Here is a 13,334-nt window from a genome sequence, read left to right as displayed (position 1 = left end):
GGGGGGGTCCCACAGCCACGCGCCCCCCTCCCAGCCCCGACCCCAAGCAGGCAGCGAGGCCGGGCGCGGTGATTTGGGGGCTTTAATGAGCAAACGGAGCGGCACCGCGCGGGGCGGACCCCGCACGCCTACAGGACCAACTACGGGGACAAAGTGCACGAGCCACATTTCACATTTCACACTACCCCGGGGGAACGGGGGCGCAGGGGGTGGCGGGGGGCAGCGGCGGCCCCCCCGGTAGCACCATGGCGTGATGGGGATGTGGGCACCGGCGGCCCCGGGGGGACGCAGCGGGGGCGATGGGGGCGAGGGGGGCGAGGGTCCCGCCGGCACCGGGCGCGCAGGGCAGGGTGCGCACGGGTGTGCCGGCGGGGGGCACCGAGGGTGGGGTGGGGATGGCTGGGGTCGGGCGGGGGTCCCAGGGGGCCGGAGGGGTGTGTGTGTGGGGTAGGGTCCCTGCTCCTCCCGTGTCTCCCCTAGCTCTAGTGACACAAACCACTCGGAGTATTTCCACGTGATGCACAAACAAGTCAAAAAATCACTGATCCAAACCCAACGTGCAAACAGAAAAGGGACGGGGCGGGCACACCTCCTGCCCCCGGCCCCGGCCTATGGGTGGGGGGCTCGGCCCCCCCCCCCGGACCCCCACCGGCTCGGCTCCAGGAGCCCGGCAGCGGGGGTCCCCCGGCGCGGGGCTGGCGCTGCGGGCGCCCCCCGGCACGGCCCCCACCGGGCAGCACGGGGCCGGGCAGGGCCCCCCCAAATCCGCCGGGGTGGTGGGCACGGGGTGGGGGGGAGCCCCAGCGGAGGGACCGCGGCCCGGCCGGTGCCGAGCTGGGGGGGGGGGGGCGCGGGGCCCGGCGCCCGCGTCCTCAGTTGGGGGCCAGGTCCCCGGCTTTACCAAATGCCGCTCGACCGGCCTCCGGGGGGAGCGAGAATCCGGGCCGAAGCTCGCTTTGGAACGTGGTCATCGATCTGCGAACCTGCGGGACGGACACACGGACAGGCGTCAGGGCTGCCGGACACACGGCAGGGCCCGACGGCGACCCCAGCCCCCCCCAGTGCCACCCCCGGCCCCCCAGCGCCCTGCGCCCACCCGCTGTGCCGGGGGTCCCAGGCTGCGCCCCAGCCGGCGTCGAGTCCCCCCTGTGTCCTACAGCGCCAGGGCTGGGGGGCAGCGACCGCAGCCCCACCGTGCCTGGGGGACGCTCACGGCCCCCCCAGGAGCACGGCCAGCACCGAGCACGGGCGGCACAGGGAGCAGGAGGCGACCCTGGGGAGCGGGGAGACGCTGCCCCCCTCCTGCCCGCTCCCCATGGCCATGGGGACAACGCCAGCACCGTGCGTGTCACCGCCACGGAGCCATGGATGGATGGCACATGGAGAGGTGGTGGGGATGGGGAGGGGGTCGGGGTTGGGGTCAGCTCCCTACTCTGACTGGGAGCTGCGCACTGGGGGAGTGGGGTGCGTGGGGGGGCCCCGTGCACCAGAGAAGGGGACGCACCGGGATGGTGGCGGGGACACCGGGATGGTGGTGGGGGAGGCACTGGGATGTCTGGGGGTGCCCGGTGGTGCCGGGGAGCCCCTGCGGGAGGTGGGCAGGGGGGCAGGGGGCCTGGATGCAGCCCCCCTCTTACCGGACAGGCTGAAGCTGGACTCGTGCAGGTCCCTCATGCCCCCGTGTCGCGTGGCGGGCCGGGTGGGCGTATCTGCAAGGGGCGTCCCCGTCTCTTTTTTCCCCGCGTGCACAACCACGGCCACGTCCCCCAGGTACGGGGTGCGATCCACGGCCCTGAGCTTTAAACTCTGCCGGAAGGGAAGCAAAAAGCAGAGAGAGCCGTGAGCCGGGGGCCGGGACGCGGCCGTGCCCGCCTGGAGGGGCCACGGGGCGCAGGGGGGGCTGGCGCTGGGGGCTGGGGGTCGGGCAGGGCGCTGGGTGCTGGAGGACCCACAAATGGATGGTTTGGACACAAGGGGTGTCCCTTGGTGTGGGAACGTGGGGAGGGAGTGGGGCTGGGGCTGGGAGGGGGCGCGGGTGGGCTGGGAGCACGGGGGGGGCCGTGGTGTGCGGAGCAAAGTGATGTGGGGAGGGGGCTGCGGTGGGCGCAGCCCGGGGAGGAGCGGTGCAGGGGGAGCCTGCACCGGGTGCACGAGGCCCCGGAGCCCCGTGACGGTGCTCAGGGACGGGGAGGGGTGGTGGGCAGGGGGGGGGTGGGTGAGCCCCTCGGCGCAGCCCCGTCCCCCCAGCAGCGAGGCGCAGGCAGGACCCTGCCCCGTGCCCCCCGTGCAGCCCCGAGGCCCCTCACAGCTCCCGCTGGGGCTTCCCTCGCACCATCAGCACCACAAGCCCCCCCGCACACCCTCAGAAGCGCCTGGGGGTGCCAGCACCGCTGGTCCCAGTCCTGGGGGTCACACCAGGACCAGCATGAGGGCAGAGCGGGGTGGTGAGGGGGTGCCCGGGGCTTGGTGGAGGGCAAAGAGCCACGGACAAGAGGCACAGAGGGCCCCGAAGCTTGGCACGCGCCTTGCACACGCGCTGGCACAACGGGTGGCCGTCCCCAAACCCTCTGCACCGGCACCGTGGGGGACGAGGATGGGGAAGGGCAGGAGCTGGGGGAGGTTCCCGTGTCCCGCTCCCACCCGTGGGATGTCACCGCCACGCTCTGCCCGTCACCCCGAGCGCGCCGCGCTCCCACCGGCACCGCACCGACCGCGGCACCGCACGGCACCGGGGGCACAGAGCCACCCCGCGGGCACCGCCACCACCCGGTATCACCCGTCCCCGTCCCCGTCCCCCCCGTACCTTCTCCCGCTGCACCAGCTTCTTGTAGACGGAGTCCGGGAAGGAGCGGAGGGGGCAGAACTTGCCGGTGCCCTCGGCGCACATGAAGACGCCGTTCTCGTAGACCACGCGCCCACGGCTGATGGTGACCAGGGGCACCCCGTGGCACCGCATGTTCTCGTACAGGTTGATCTCCCCGCCCTGCACCTGGGTGCTGGCCGAGATGGTCCTGGGCAGGGGACGGGGCGCTGAGCGGCCGCCCTCGTGCCAGCCCCGTCCCCGTTGTCCCCATAAGGGTGGGCACCTACTTGGTGGCCTCGGGGTCCCACACCACGACGTCGGCGTCGGCGCCGGGGATGATCCGGCCCTTGCGGGGGTACAGGTTGTGCAGCTTGGCGGCGTTCGAGCTGGTCACGGCCACGAAGCGGTTCTCATCCATCTTGCCCCCGACCTGCCACCAGAAGGGGGTGAGGGGTTCCCGTGCGCGCCCCCCACTCGCTGCGGTGGGCACCCGGCCCCTGCCCGATGCGCACGTACCACTCCCCGCTCCCAGATGATGTTCATGCGGTCCTGCACCCCGCTGACACCGTGCGGGATCTTGGTGAAGTCCTCCTTGCCCATGGCCTTCTGCTTGGTGCTGAAGGGCCGGTGGTCGGAGGCCACGACGTTCAGGGTGTCGCTGCAGGGGGCACAGGGCAGGGCTGGGGGGGCTGCACACGGCCAGCCTGCAGCGGGGCTGGACACCGGCAGCGGGGTGCTCGGGGAGCAGGGCGTGCATGCAGTGGGGTGCATAAGGAGCTGGGCACCCATGCCATGGGGTGCTTGGGGAGCAGGGTGCCCAAGGAGTGGGGTGCTTAAGGAGCTGGGCACCCATGCCATGGGGTGCTTGGGGAGCAGGGTGCCCAAGTAGTGGGGTGCTTAAGGAGAAGGGCACCCAAACAATGGGGTGCTTGGAGAGCAGGGCACCCACACAATGGGGTGCTTAAGAAAGAGGGCACCCAAGCAATGGGGTGCTTGGGGAGCAGGGTGCCCAAGGAGTGGGGTGCTTAAGGAGCTGGGCACCCATGCAACAGGGTGCTTGGGGAGCAGGGCACCCACACAATAGGGTGCTTAAGAAAGAGGGCACCCAAGCAATGGGGTGCTTAAGGAGCAGGGTGCCCAAGCAATGGGGTACTTAAGGAGCAGGGTGCCCAAGGAGTGGGGCGCTTAAGGAGCAGGGCACCCACACAATGGGGTGCTTGAGGAGCAGGGCACCCACACAATGGGGTGCTAAGGAGCAGGGCGCTCAAGGAGTGGGGTGCTTAAGGAGGGCACCCAAGCAATGGGGTGCTTGGGGAGCAGGGCACCCACACAATAGGGTGCTTAAGAAAGAGGGCACCCAAGCAATGGGGTGCTTGAGGAGCAGGGCACCCACACAATGGGGTGCTTAAGGAGCAGGGTGCCCAAGGAGTGGGGCGCTTAAGGAGAGGGGCACCCATGCAGCAGGGTGCTCAGGGCACTTGTGCACAGGGGTACTCAAGGAATGGGGCACCCCACGCAGCCCAGGAGCTTGGAAAGCAGGGTACCCGAGGGGGGAGGCACCGAGGGAGCAGGGTGTGAGGGAAGCGAGGCACCCCGGCAGCACCGTGCCCATGAAGCGAGGCATCCGGGGACCCACCCAAGGAGTGGGGTGCCCAAAGGATGCCCAAAGGGGGTGACCCTAGGGAGCACTTGGCCTTGGCAGCGGGGTGCCCGGAGAGCGTGGCACTTGGGGAGGGGGCGCGGGGAGCAGCCGGGGCTGCCGTACTTGGCGAGCAGGCTCATGAGGTAGGCGGAGGTGTTGGTGTCCAGGCGCAGGGGGGGCACGGTGACGTAGGCGGCGGCGTGGAACCAGTCCTGGTGGTAGTAGTGCAGCCCGGTGAGCGTGGCGTGCGCCGTGGTGGTCTCCGCGTACACCACCTTCCCTGCGGGGACAGGCACGGCTGTGGGACGGGGCTGGGGGGCGCGGGGTGGGTGTGCAAGGGGGGGCTGGGCGTGAGTCCTGCCTGTGCCCCCACAGAGCGCACCTATGTGCCTGTGGGCACACGTGTGCGCACACCCCGTGCGCCCCCGTGGCTCCGTGTGCTTGCACGCCTGCCTGTGCACACGCACGTGCCCACGACCCCACGTGTCCCTGCGTGCCCGTACCCACGGCCCTGCACCTCCTGCCCACGTGTGTCCCCGTGTGTGTGTGCATGGTGTGTGTGTGTGTCCGTGCGTGTGTGTGTGCGTCCCCAGCCACACGTGTCCCTGTGCACAGGTCCCTGTGTCCGTGCACACCCGTGTCCGTGCGTGTGCCCCCGTGGCCCCACAGCTCTGTGTGCACACCCACAGGGACCCCCTGGTGCCCGTGTCCCCACGTGCCCCCATGCGTGTCCCCACATGCTCCCACCTGTGTGCCCGTGTCTCCCCGTGTCCCCCCGTGTCCCCATGTGCCCCCATGCGTGTCCCCACGTGTGCCCATGTCCCCCTGTGACCCCCATGTCCCCACATGTGCCCGTGTCCCCCTGTGTGTCCCCATGTGTCCCCACATGTGCCTGTGTCCCCCCATGTCCCCACATGTGCCCATGTCCCCGTGTGTGTCCCCATGTGTCCCCACATGTGCCTGTGTCCCCCCATGTCCCCACATGTGCCCATGTCCCCCCATGTCCCTGTGCGTGTGCCCATGTCCCCACATGTCCCCCCATGTCCCCACGTGTGTGCCCGTGTCCCCACGTGTCCCCACGTGTGCCCATGTCCCCCCATGTCCCCCCGTGTCCCCACATGTCCCCACATGTGCCCGTGTCCCCCCGTGTCCCCGTGTGTCCCCGCGTGTCCCCCCACGTGCCCATCCCCACGTGTGCCGCAGCGCCGTGGGCGGGGCTTGCTGCAGGGGGCGGGGCTCCCCGGGCCCTTCCACCGCAAAGGGCGGGGCCACCCCCAGGGGGCGGGGCCAGGGCTCCCCCCGCAGCCCCGCGGTGCGCGATAGGGGCGGGGCCACGCGCGGGGTGGGCGGGGCCTAACGGGGCGTTGCCCCCAATGTGGGCGGAGCCTCGCCCCGTGGCCCCGCCCCCCCCCGGCCCCACCCGTGGCCGTACCTTGCATCTTGGCGCTGGCGATGACGTCCCCGGCCGACATGCTGGAGACGTTCACCAGGTACACGGGGCAGTGGGTCTGCGGGCAGCGGGCACGGCTCATGGGGGGCCTGAGCCCCCCGGGGACACCCCCTGGGGACATGGGGACACCCCCCGGGGACACCCCCCGGGGACATGGGGACACCCCCTGGGGACACCCCTCGGGGACACCCCCTGGGGACATGGGGACATCCCCTGGGGACACCCCTCGGGGACACCCCCTGGGGACACCCCTCGGGGACACCCCCCAGGGACATGGGGACACCCCTTGGGGACACCCTGTGGGGATGTGGGGACACCCCCTGGGGACATGGGGACACCCCACGGAGACACCCCCTGGGGACACGGGGACACCCCCTGGGGATGACACCTGGGAACACCCCCCGGGGACACCCCCCGGGGACATGGGGACACCCCCTGGGGACGACACCTGGGGACACCCCCTGGGGACACCCCCTGGGGACACGGGGACACCCCCTGGGGATGACACCTGGGGACACACCCTGGGGACACCCCCTGGAGATGTGGGGACACCACCTGGGGACACCCTGTAGGGACACCCCCTGGGGACACTCCCTGGGGACACCCTGGCCACCAGACTGGGGCCACAGGGTCCCCGCGCTATAGGGGGGGTCCCGGCCCCGCGTGGCTCGGGGGACTCACCCTGTTGGCGATGGTGATGACGCGGTGCGTGGCCTCGGCCTCCAGCTGCGGGGACAGCGGCGGTGAGCGACCGCCTGGCACGGGGGTGGGCAGGGGGTGGGCAGGGGGGGCTGCGCGGCGCTCGGGGCGGCGGGTGCATGGATGGGGGGCACGGGCAGGGTGTGGGGACCCCACGCATGGCGCAGGGGTGCAGAGGGGGTGCATGGGTGGCTGGGGTGCGTGCGGGGGTGCGGATGGCACAGACGGGCGCATGGGGTGGCCGCACGGACGGCTGCGGGCTGGGGGCACCCCAAAAACCGAGCCCCAGACCCCCGCCACGCAGCGCGGCGTTGTCCGGACCCACCTCTTCAGGCCGGCTGATCTCGATGCCCTCCGGCCCCGTGATGCCCAGCTCCAGCGCCTCCTTGGCTCCCTGTGGGGGGCGTGGGGTCAGGCTGGGGGTCCCCCACACGTGGCCCCCTCCCCGCACGCTGCCCCGCGGCGCCCACCTCGGCCACCAGCTCGCCGTTCTCGGCGTGCACCCGGGCGATGGCCCCGAAGTCGCGGCAGGCGCGGAAGACCTGGTAGAGCTCGCTGTCCCGCAGCATGTACAGGTCCTTGTAGGTCATGAACATCTGGAAGGAGTTCACCCCCTTCTCCCGCACCAGCGTCTCCATCTCCGCCTTCACCTGCACGGGGACAGGGGCTCAGTGGGGACGGTGGCTCCGGGGTGCACGGAGAGGTTTGGGGCGAGGTGTTCAGCGCCATGGGGCAGGGACCCACGCTTCACCCCTGGGGATGTCCCCGGCAGGAGTGACTGCTGCAATGGGGCCGGGAGTCCTGGGGGTCCTTCCCATCCTGATCCCGCTGCGGCAGCTGCACCGGGTCCCCCCCCTCCGCGAGGGGCTCAGCCCGGCGGGGACCCGGGATCAAGGCAGCTCAAAAGGCAGCGCGGGGTGGGCAAACCCACCCAAACAAGCGGCTAATGGGATCAGCGGGCAGGAATTAGCCCCGGCCATAGCAGCTGTTCCCAGGCAGGGTGGTCCCGGTGCCCTCCCGTGGTGCTATGGGGGGGGGGGGGGTCGCGGTGCCACGCTCACCTTGGGCGCCCACCAGGTGATGCCCATGTGCAGGGCGTAGTCGCAGCAGACCTTGGGGTCGGCCAGGCTGCGGCACTTCTCGTAGGCGTCCAGCAGCGAGGTCTCCTTGTCGGGCAGCACGTGGCCGATGATCATCGTCGTCCCCCCCACCAGGGCTGCCTGTGGGTGAGGTGGGGGCGCGCTGGCGCTGGGGGCAGGATGCGCCCCCGGGGGTGCCCGCGCTGTGGGGCAGCGCCGGTCCCCAAACAGCCAGGAGGGCTGCACCCCCAGGGGACAACGGGGGGGTCACTGCGCTCCTGGGCCAGCTCTGCTGCAGGCACCATCCCCCCCCAAGCCCTGCCTGGGGGGGGGGCACCCCACCTTGTGCTTAAGGTGCACATGGCTGGGCACCCCCTAGTGCCCACGGCTTGATTTGGGGGGCCCTGTCCAGGATCTCCCTGCAGCCCTGGCATGGGTGGGTTGAGCCCTGCAGCACCACAGGGCCCTATCCACGGGGGCCACGCTCACCTGGCAGCTTGGGGGCCGTGGGAGAGCCCCCCCCCAGCACACAGCCTGCACGGGCAGCGGGGTGGGCGCCGTCGCACCCGGCCGTGTCCCCGGCTCACCCGGCCCGGCTAATCCCCAAAGCTCCTTTAGCAATTGGCCCTGGTGGGGTGGGGAAGGCACGGCACGGGGTGCCTGCGGTCACCACACTGTCCCCTCGCCGTGCCACGGCACAGCAGCACCCAGCACCCCCACCCCAGAGCCAGGCACGGCCGGCACCAGCCCTGCACAATGCCTGCTGTGTGCGGGGCGCATGGGCAGCGGCACCCGGTGCTCGGCACCGCCAGCCCCACGGCCCCCCGAGAGCCACACTGGGGCTGCTGAGGTCCCCAGGGATGCCCTAGGGGACACTGCACCAGGTCCCTGCCATCCCCGCTGGGTGCTGGGCACAGCTGGGGGCAGGCAGCAGAAGCCTGAGCCCGGCTGCGGGCAGCGCCGTGCCCAAGCCACGCAGCGTCCCTGCGGCAGCACGGCTGGCTGCCAGCGCGCCCCGAGGGCTCCTCGGAGCCAAAAACCTGATGATTTGCAGAATAAAAAAAATCACAAGTCAGCGTCATTTCTCCTGGCCGTGCTGGGGAAGAGCCGGGCTCAGCATGACACGGCTGAGACCCGCGGCACAACCGGGCACCGGAGTTGGCAGCCGGGCGAGGCAGCCAAATGCCGTCTGCGTGGCCACGGGGCTGATCCAGCACCCAGGAACTGCTGCCCTGCGCCAGCCCATCCCCAGCTGGGGGGATCTGAGCCCCCCGGGCACAGCCAGCAGGACCGGGGAGCCCCCCCTGTGCCAGCAGCAGACCCACCGTGACCGGGGCCGGGGGCGGTGGGCGAGCGGAGCGCCGTGCCAGGGGGTACCTTGGTGCCGTGGTAGAAATCATCCACGCAGGTGGCGTTCATGAAGGTCTGGTGGAAGTGGGTGCTGGTGTCGATGCCCCCCGGGATGACGAGCTTGCCGGTGGCGTCGATGACCTTGGCCCCCCCGGGGATCATCAGCTCGCGGCCCACTTGCTGGATGATCCCGTTCTCGATGTAGACGTCCGCCTCCAGCGTGCAGTCGTCGTTCACCACCTTCCCCCCCTTGATGAGGATCCGCATGGTGGCCGCGTTGGCGAGCATGGCTCTGCGGGCAGGGCAGGGGGTCAGCCCCGTGCCGCCCCCCATACCCTGGGGGGGCTCAGCCCCGCTGCCTGCTGCCCACCCCCGGGGGTCCCGGGCTGGCTCTGCGCTGTGTCCCCCCCTCCGGTGCCGTGCCACCAGAGCTCTGGGCAGCCCCGCGGCTGCGCGCCCGCCGTGCCGGGCCATGGCAACACCGGATTATCCCCGGGAAATCCACGGGGCGGGGGGGCCGCCGGGCGCTGAGTCAGGGCCCCCCCGCTCTGGGGACCTGCACCCCGGCACCGCCCCACCCGTGGCCCCATAACCCCAAGGGGACCCCCAGCCTCCCCCCGGGGCAAGGGGTCTCTCACCCCCTGGCACAGACCTCCATCAGGGGGTCTGCTCCAGCCCCCCCCGGGTGCCCGCACAGCTTTCAGCCCCCCCCCAGCAATGAGCATCCCCAGACAATCCATAAATCGTGTGGTAGATGAAGGTCAAACGCCATCGACCCATCTGGGTGAGTCTGGCCAAGGGTGGGGGGCGTGGGCCAGGACCCCCCTGGGACCCATGGACCCCCCCGGGACCTGTGGCCCCCCCAGCTGCCAGCAGGGCTCCTGCACCCGGGGGCTGGGGCAGCCCCACACTGGCCCCCAGTCCGTGCTCACCCCATAACCACAGCCCCATGCGCATTGGAGAGGGGCTTCGGCTCTCCCCAAGGACCCCCACCCCAGGGCCCCCCACCCCAGGGCCACGGTTCCCATGTGTGGGGCCATGCCCAGCGTGGTGCTGCCCCCCCTCTGCCAGAAAAAGCCCGGGGCAGCCCCCGTGCCAGGTGCCCCCTCCACCGCCCCCAGCAGGGGCTGGCACGAGGGGGGGCTGCCCCCCACCCCGCATTACTGACACACTCGTGCGTTACTCCTGGTGTGCTTTACGCAGCTTTTCCTCCTTTCTCCCCACCCCAGCCCCAAAACGAGGGCTCCCCACCAGCCCCCAGCCACCCCCGGGGCTCCCCAGATGGGCACGGCCACACGCGGTGCCGGCGAGGAGGGGACACCCCACAAAGGGTGCTGCTGGGGGGGGCTCCGGGGGGGGCAAATCCATCGGAGGCTGCCCCGAGCACATGCCAGCGGCTCCCAGCTGCCCGGCGAGGGGCTGCACCGGCACCAAATGGCTTCCAGGGCGCAGGACCGAGCCGGCAGCTGAGCATTCCCGGTGCCTTCGCAGCTGCCCAGGGAGGGGCTGGGGAGGGGACAGGGGGCTGGGGGGGCACCGGGCACCCTCCTGCTCGGTGGGTGTCACCCCGTGCCCTGTGCCGCTCGGTGCCGCCAGGAATGCCTTTGCCCATGCAGCTGCTCCGGCTCGGCACGCGCCGGCTGCTGGCACCAACTGCAGCCCCCGGGGGCCCCTCCCCAGCCAAGGCACCGAAGGGACCGAAGGGAGCAGCGCCGTGGAAAGCCCCCCGAGGGGCTGAGCCAGGCTGGCAGCAGCCGTTAGACCCGGGGGTGTCCCCATGGAGCGTGGCGGACCCCCACAATGTGCCAAGCAGGAGCTGTGCTCATAGGATGGGGGGTGGGCTGCACGGCCCCGGGGGGTGGGATGCTCCCAGTGCAGGATGGAGGCAGCGTGCTGGGGGTACTGGGGGTGCTGGGGGTGCTGACCACAGCCATCTGTGTCCTGATCCTAAAAGCCATGGCCCCAGAGCACCCCAATCAGGGGCGTCTGGGTGCGATGGGGACGAGGGGCGCAGCAGAGGAGCCTCACCCGAGACCACCCCTGGGGAGAGGTTTTGGGCAGGGACCAACTGCTGGGGTGGGCAGCCACGGGAGAACCGGTGCCCACTGCCCCAAAAACCCCCCCGGTGCGTGTGTGGGGACAAACTGGGCAGACTGGGGCCGGGCAGGGCGGTGCTGGGCAGCCCCCCAGGCGGGGTGGGAACTGCTGCATTGCACCCCGGTGATCAAAGAGGTGGTGACGGACGGATCTGGAGCAGGCAGGCAGCGAGGGGGGGCTGCGAGCCCCCCCACCTCCCCGCAGCATCCCCCCCGTGCCGTGCCGTGGGGCCGGGCTGAGCCCCCAAAGCGCGTGGGGTGCAGACCCCAGCCCATTATTTTAGGGTGACCCTGCTCCTGCTGGGTCCCCCCATGGCCGTGCCCTGTCCGTGTCCAGCACAGCCCCTGCAGGGGGTGGGAAGGGTCTGGGGGCAGAGTGGGAGCAGGGATGGGGCTGGGGGCTGTGAGCGTGGCACGGCCTCGGCCACGTGCACCGTGTGCTGGCAGCGCCCCGAGCCCGTGGCACACCCCGGGCACAAACCGGGACGGACCCCAGCAGCAAGGGGTCTGGCACGGCTTCACCCATCGGGGGGGTGATTGGGGGGGCGCCCCCACCCCAGACCCATGGATGGGGTGGGGGGAGATGGCGGCTGCGGCCCTGGGCGTGCCAGGAGCCAGGGGCAGGTGGGAGGGCGAGGGCTGGGTGGGGGCACCGGGCATCACCGGGGCGAGGGGGCTGCGGGCGAGGGGGCTGCGGTGCGGGCACAGCCCGGGCACGGCCTCCAGCCCCCCCTCGCCCCTCGGGGCTCGGCCGCCGCAGCCCCTGCGGGGGGGCCCCGGGATGCGGCACCGGGCAGCACCGGGCACCGCCGCGCCCCCCATCACCCCCAGCCCCCGGTGCTGCCCCCGGTGCGGCCGTTCCGTTGCGCAGCATCAGCAGCAGCGCCCCGGGGGGGGGCCGCGGCCGCTCCCGGCGCACACAAAGCCCCGGGGCCGGGACCTCGGGGGCGGACAAAGGCGGGCGGCGGGGCCCGGGGCTCGGCCACACCCGGGGGGGCGCGGGGGCCGCTCCCGCAGACAAAGCCCCGCACAAAGGCGGCACCGGGCGGGGCGGGGCGGGGCCCCCCCGGGAGCGCCCCGCGGAACAATGGGGCCGCCCCCGCCGCGCACCTGCCGCCGCTCCGGGCCCTGTCGCGACACGGCAACGACCGGAGGGGAGGGGGGCCGCGCTGCCCCCCACCCCCACCCTCACCCTCACCCCCCACCCGGCCGGCCCGGCGCTGGGCGCTGTCGCGACATCGCGGCCCCGTCGCGACCGGCGCCACGCGCGGCCTCTCTGCCCGCCGAGAGCCGCGGGAAAGGGACGGGAGGAGCCGCCGCGACCTGTCGCGACACTGCCGCCCCGTCGCGATACGCGCACCTGTCGCGATAGTCCCGCCCTGTCGCGATACGGCGGCGATAAGAGAGCCCCCAAAGGAACCGGAACGTCGCATCCTAGCCCAGCCCGGCCCGGCCCATCCCGCCCCGCCCGGTGCCGCCCGGTACCTCCCGCTCCGCTCCGCTCCGGCCCCGGCTGCGCCCGGTGCGCTCCCCGTCCGCGATCGCCTCTCACACAAACCTGCACGGCGAGGGGCGGGCTCCGGGCACGGCCTCGGCCAATCGCCGCCCGTCTGCCCCGCAGGGGGCGGGGCCAAGCAGCCAGCAGGGTAGGCTGCGCCCGGCCTGACTGACAGGTGCAGGGGGCGGGGCCTGAGGCACGGGCCCCGCCCAGCGGCCGCCACCTGCCCGCGGTTGCCATGGTGACGGGGCCCGGCACAAAGGCGGGGGCAGCGCGGCCAGGCCTCGGCGCCTCCCAGTGACCCCCAGTAACACCCAGCGCCTCCCAGTGACCCCCAGTAACACCCAGCGCCCCCCAGTGTGTAACACTGCAGCCCCGTGCACCCAGTACGACCCATTATAAGAGCCCAGCACAATCTGTTAGAGCCCAGTAAAGCCAAGTGGAGACCAGCACAACCCAGTCTAGCCCAGCAAAGCCCAGTTTGGCCCAGTACAGCCCATTTGAGACTAGCACAGCCCAGAACAGCCCTGTTTAGCCCAGTGCAGCCTATGTTAGCCAGTACAACAGGGCCAATGCTGCCCAGTGCAGCCCAGTTTTGCCCCAGTGGAAACCTGTTTAGCCCAGTGGAGCCCAGTTCAGCTCAATTTGGCCCAGTGCAGCACATTTTAGCCCAGCAGAGCCCAGTTTAACCCAGTTCAGGCCAGGTTAGCCCAGCTT

The 13,334-nt window shown here is 71.8% G+C and overlaps 1 protein-coding gene across 2 annotated transcripts; it reads right to left on the bottom strand.

The window, feature by feature from the left end:
- Positions 1-64: 64 nt before the first annotated feature.
- Positions 65-12,752, bottom strand: DPYSL5 (dihydropyrimidinase like 5). 2 transcript variants are annotated; one of them, XM_068679134.1, is made up of 13 exons: positions 12,605-12,752; positions 9,051-9,315; positions 7,656-7,814; positions 7,065-7,244; positions 6,920-6,988; positions 6,577-6,621; positions 5,878-5,953; positions 4,569-4,725; positions 3,320-3,461; positions 3,091-3,233; positions 2,804-3,011; positions 1,638-1,806; positions 65-983 (listed from the first exon to the last, which is right to left on the bottom strand). In XM_068679134.1, exons 2-13 carry the CDS (start codon positions 9,309-9,311, stop codon positions 898-900), a joined length of 1,695 nt encoding a protein of 564 aa, XP_068535235.1. In that variant the 5' UTR covers positions 9,312-9,315; positions 12,605-12,752; the 3' UTR covers positions 65-897. The 2 variants fall into 2 exon arrangements, with proteins under 2 accessions (XP_068535235.1, XP_068535236.1); XM_068679135.1 differs by lacking the exon at positions 1,638-1,806.
- Between the last annotated feature and the right edge of the window lie 582 nt (positions 12,753-13,334).

Source organism: Anas acuta, chromosome 3, assembly GCF_963932015.1.
Source record: "Anas acuta chromosome 3, bAnaAcu1.1, whole genome shotgun sequence".
In the NCBI taxonomy this organism is placed as follows: Eukaryota; Metazoa; Chordata; class Aves; order Anseriformes; family Anatidae; genus Anas; species Anas acuta.
This window is presented reverse-complemented; position numbering and strand designations above follow the sequence as displayed.

Excerpts from the sequence above, each read along its gene's own strand:
- DPYSL5 (XM_068679134.1), bottom strand. The coding sequence starts at position 9,311 with ATGCTCGCCAACGCGGCCACCATGCGGATCCTCATCAAGGGGGGGAAG. Across the intron at positions 6,622-6,919 it reads AGATCAGCCGGCCTGAAGAG|CTGGAGGCCGAGGCCACGCA; the intron begins GTGGGTCCGGAC and ends CTGTCCCCGCAG. Across the intron at positions 3,462-4,568 it reads CTCATGAGCCTGCTCGCCAA|CGACACCCTGAACGTCGTGG; the intron begins GTACGGCAGCCC and ends TGCCCCCTGCAG.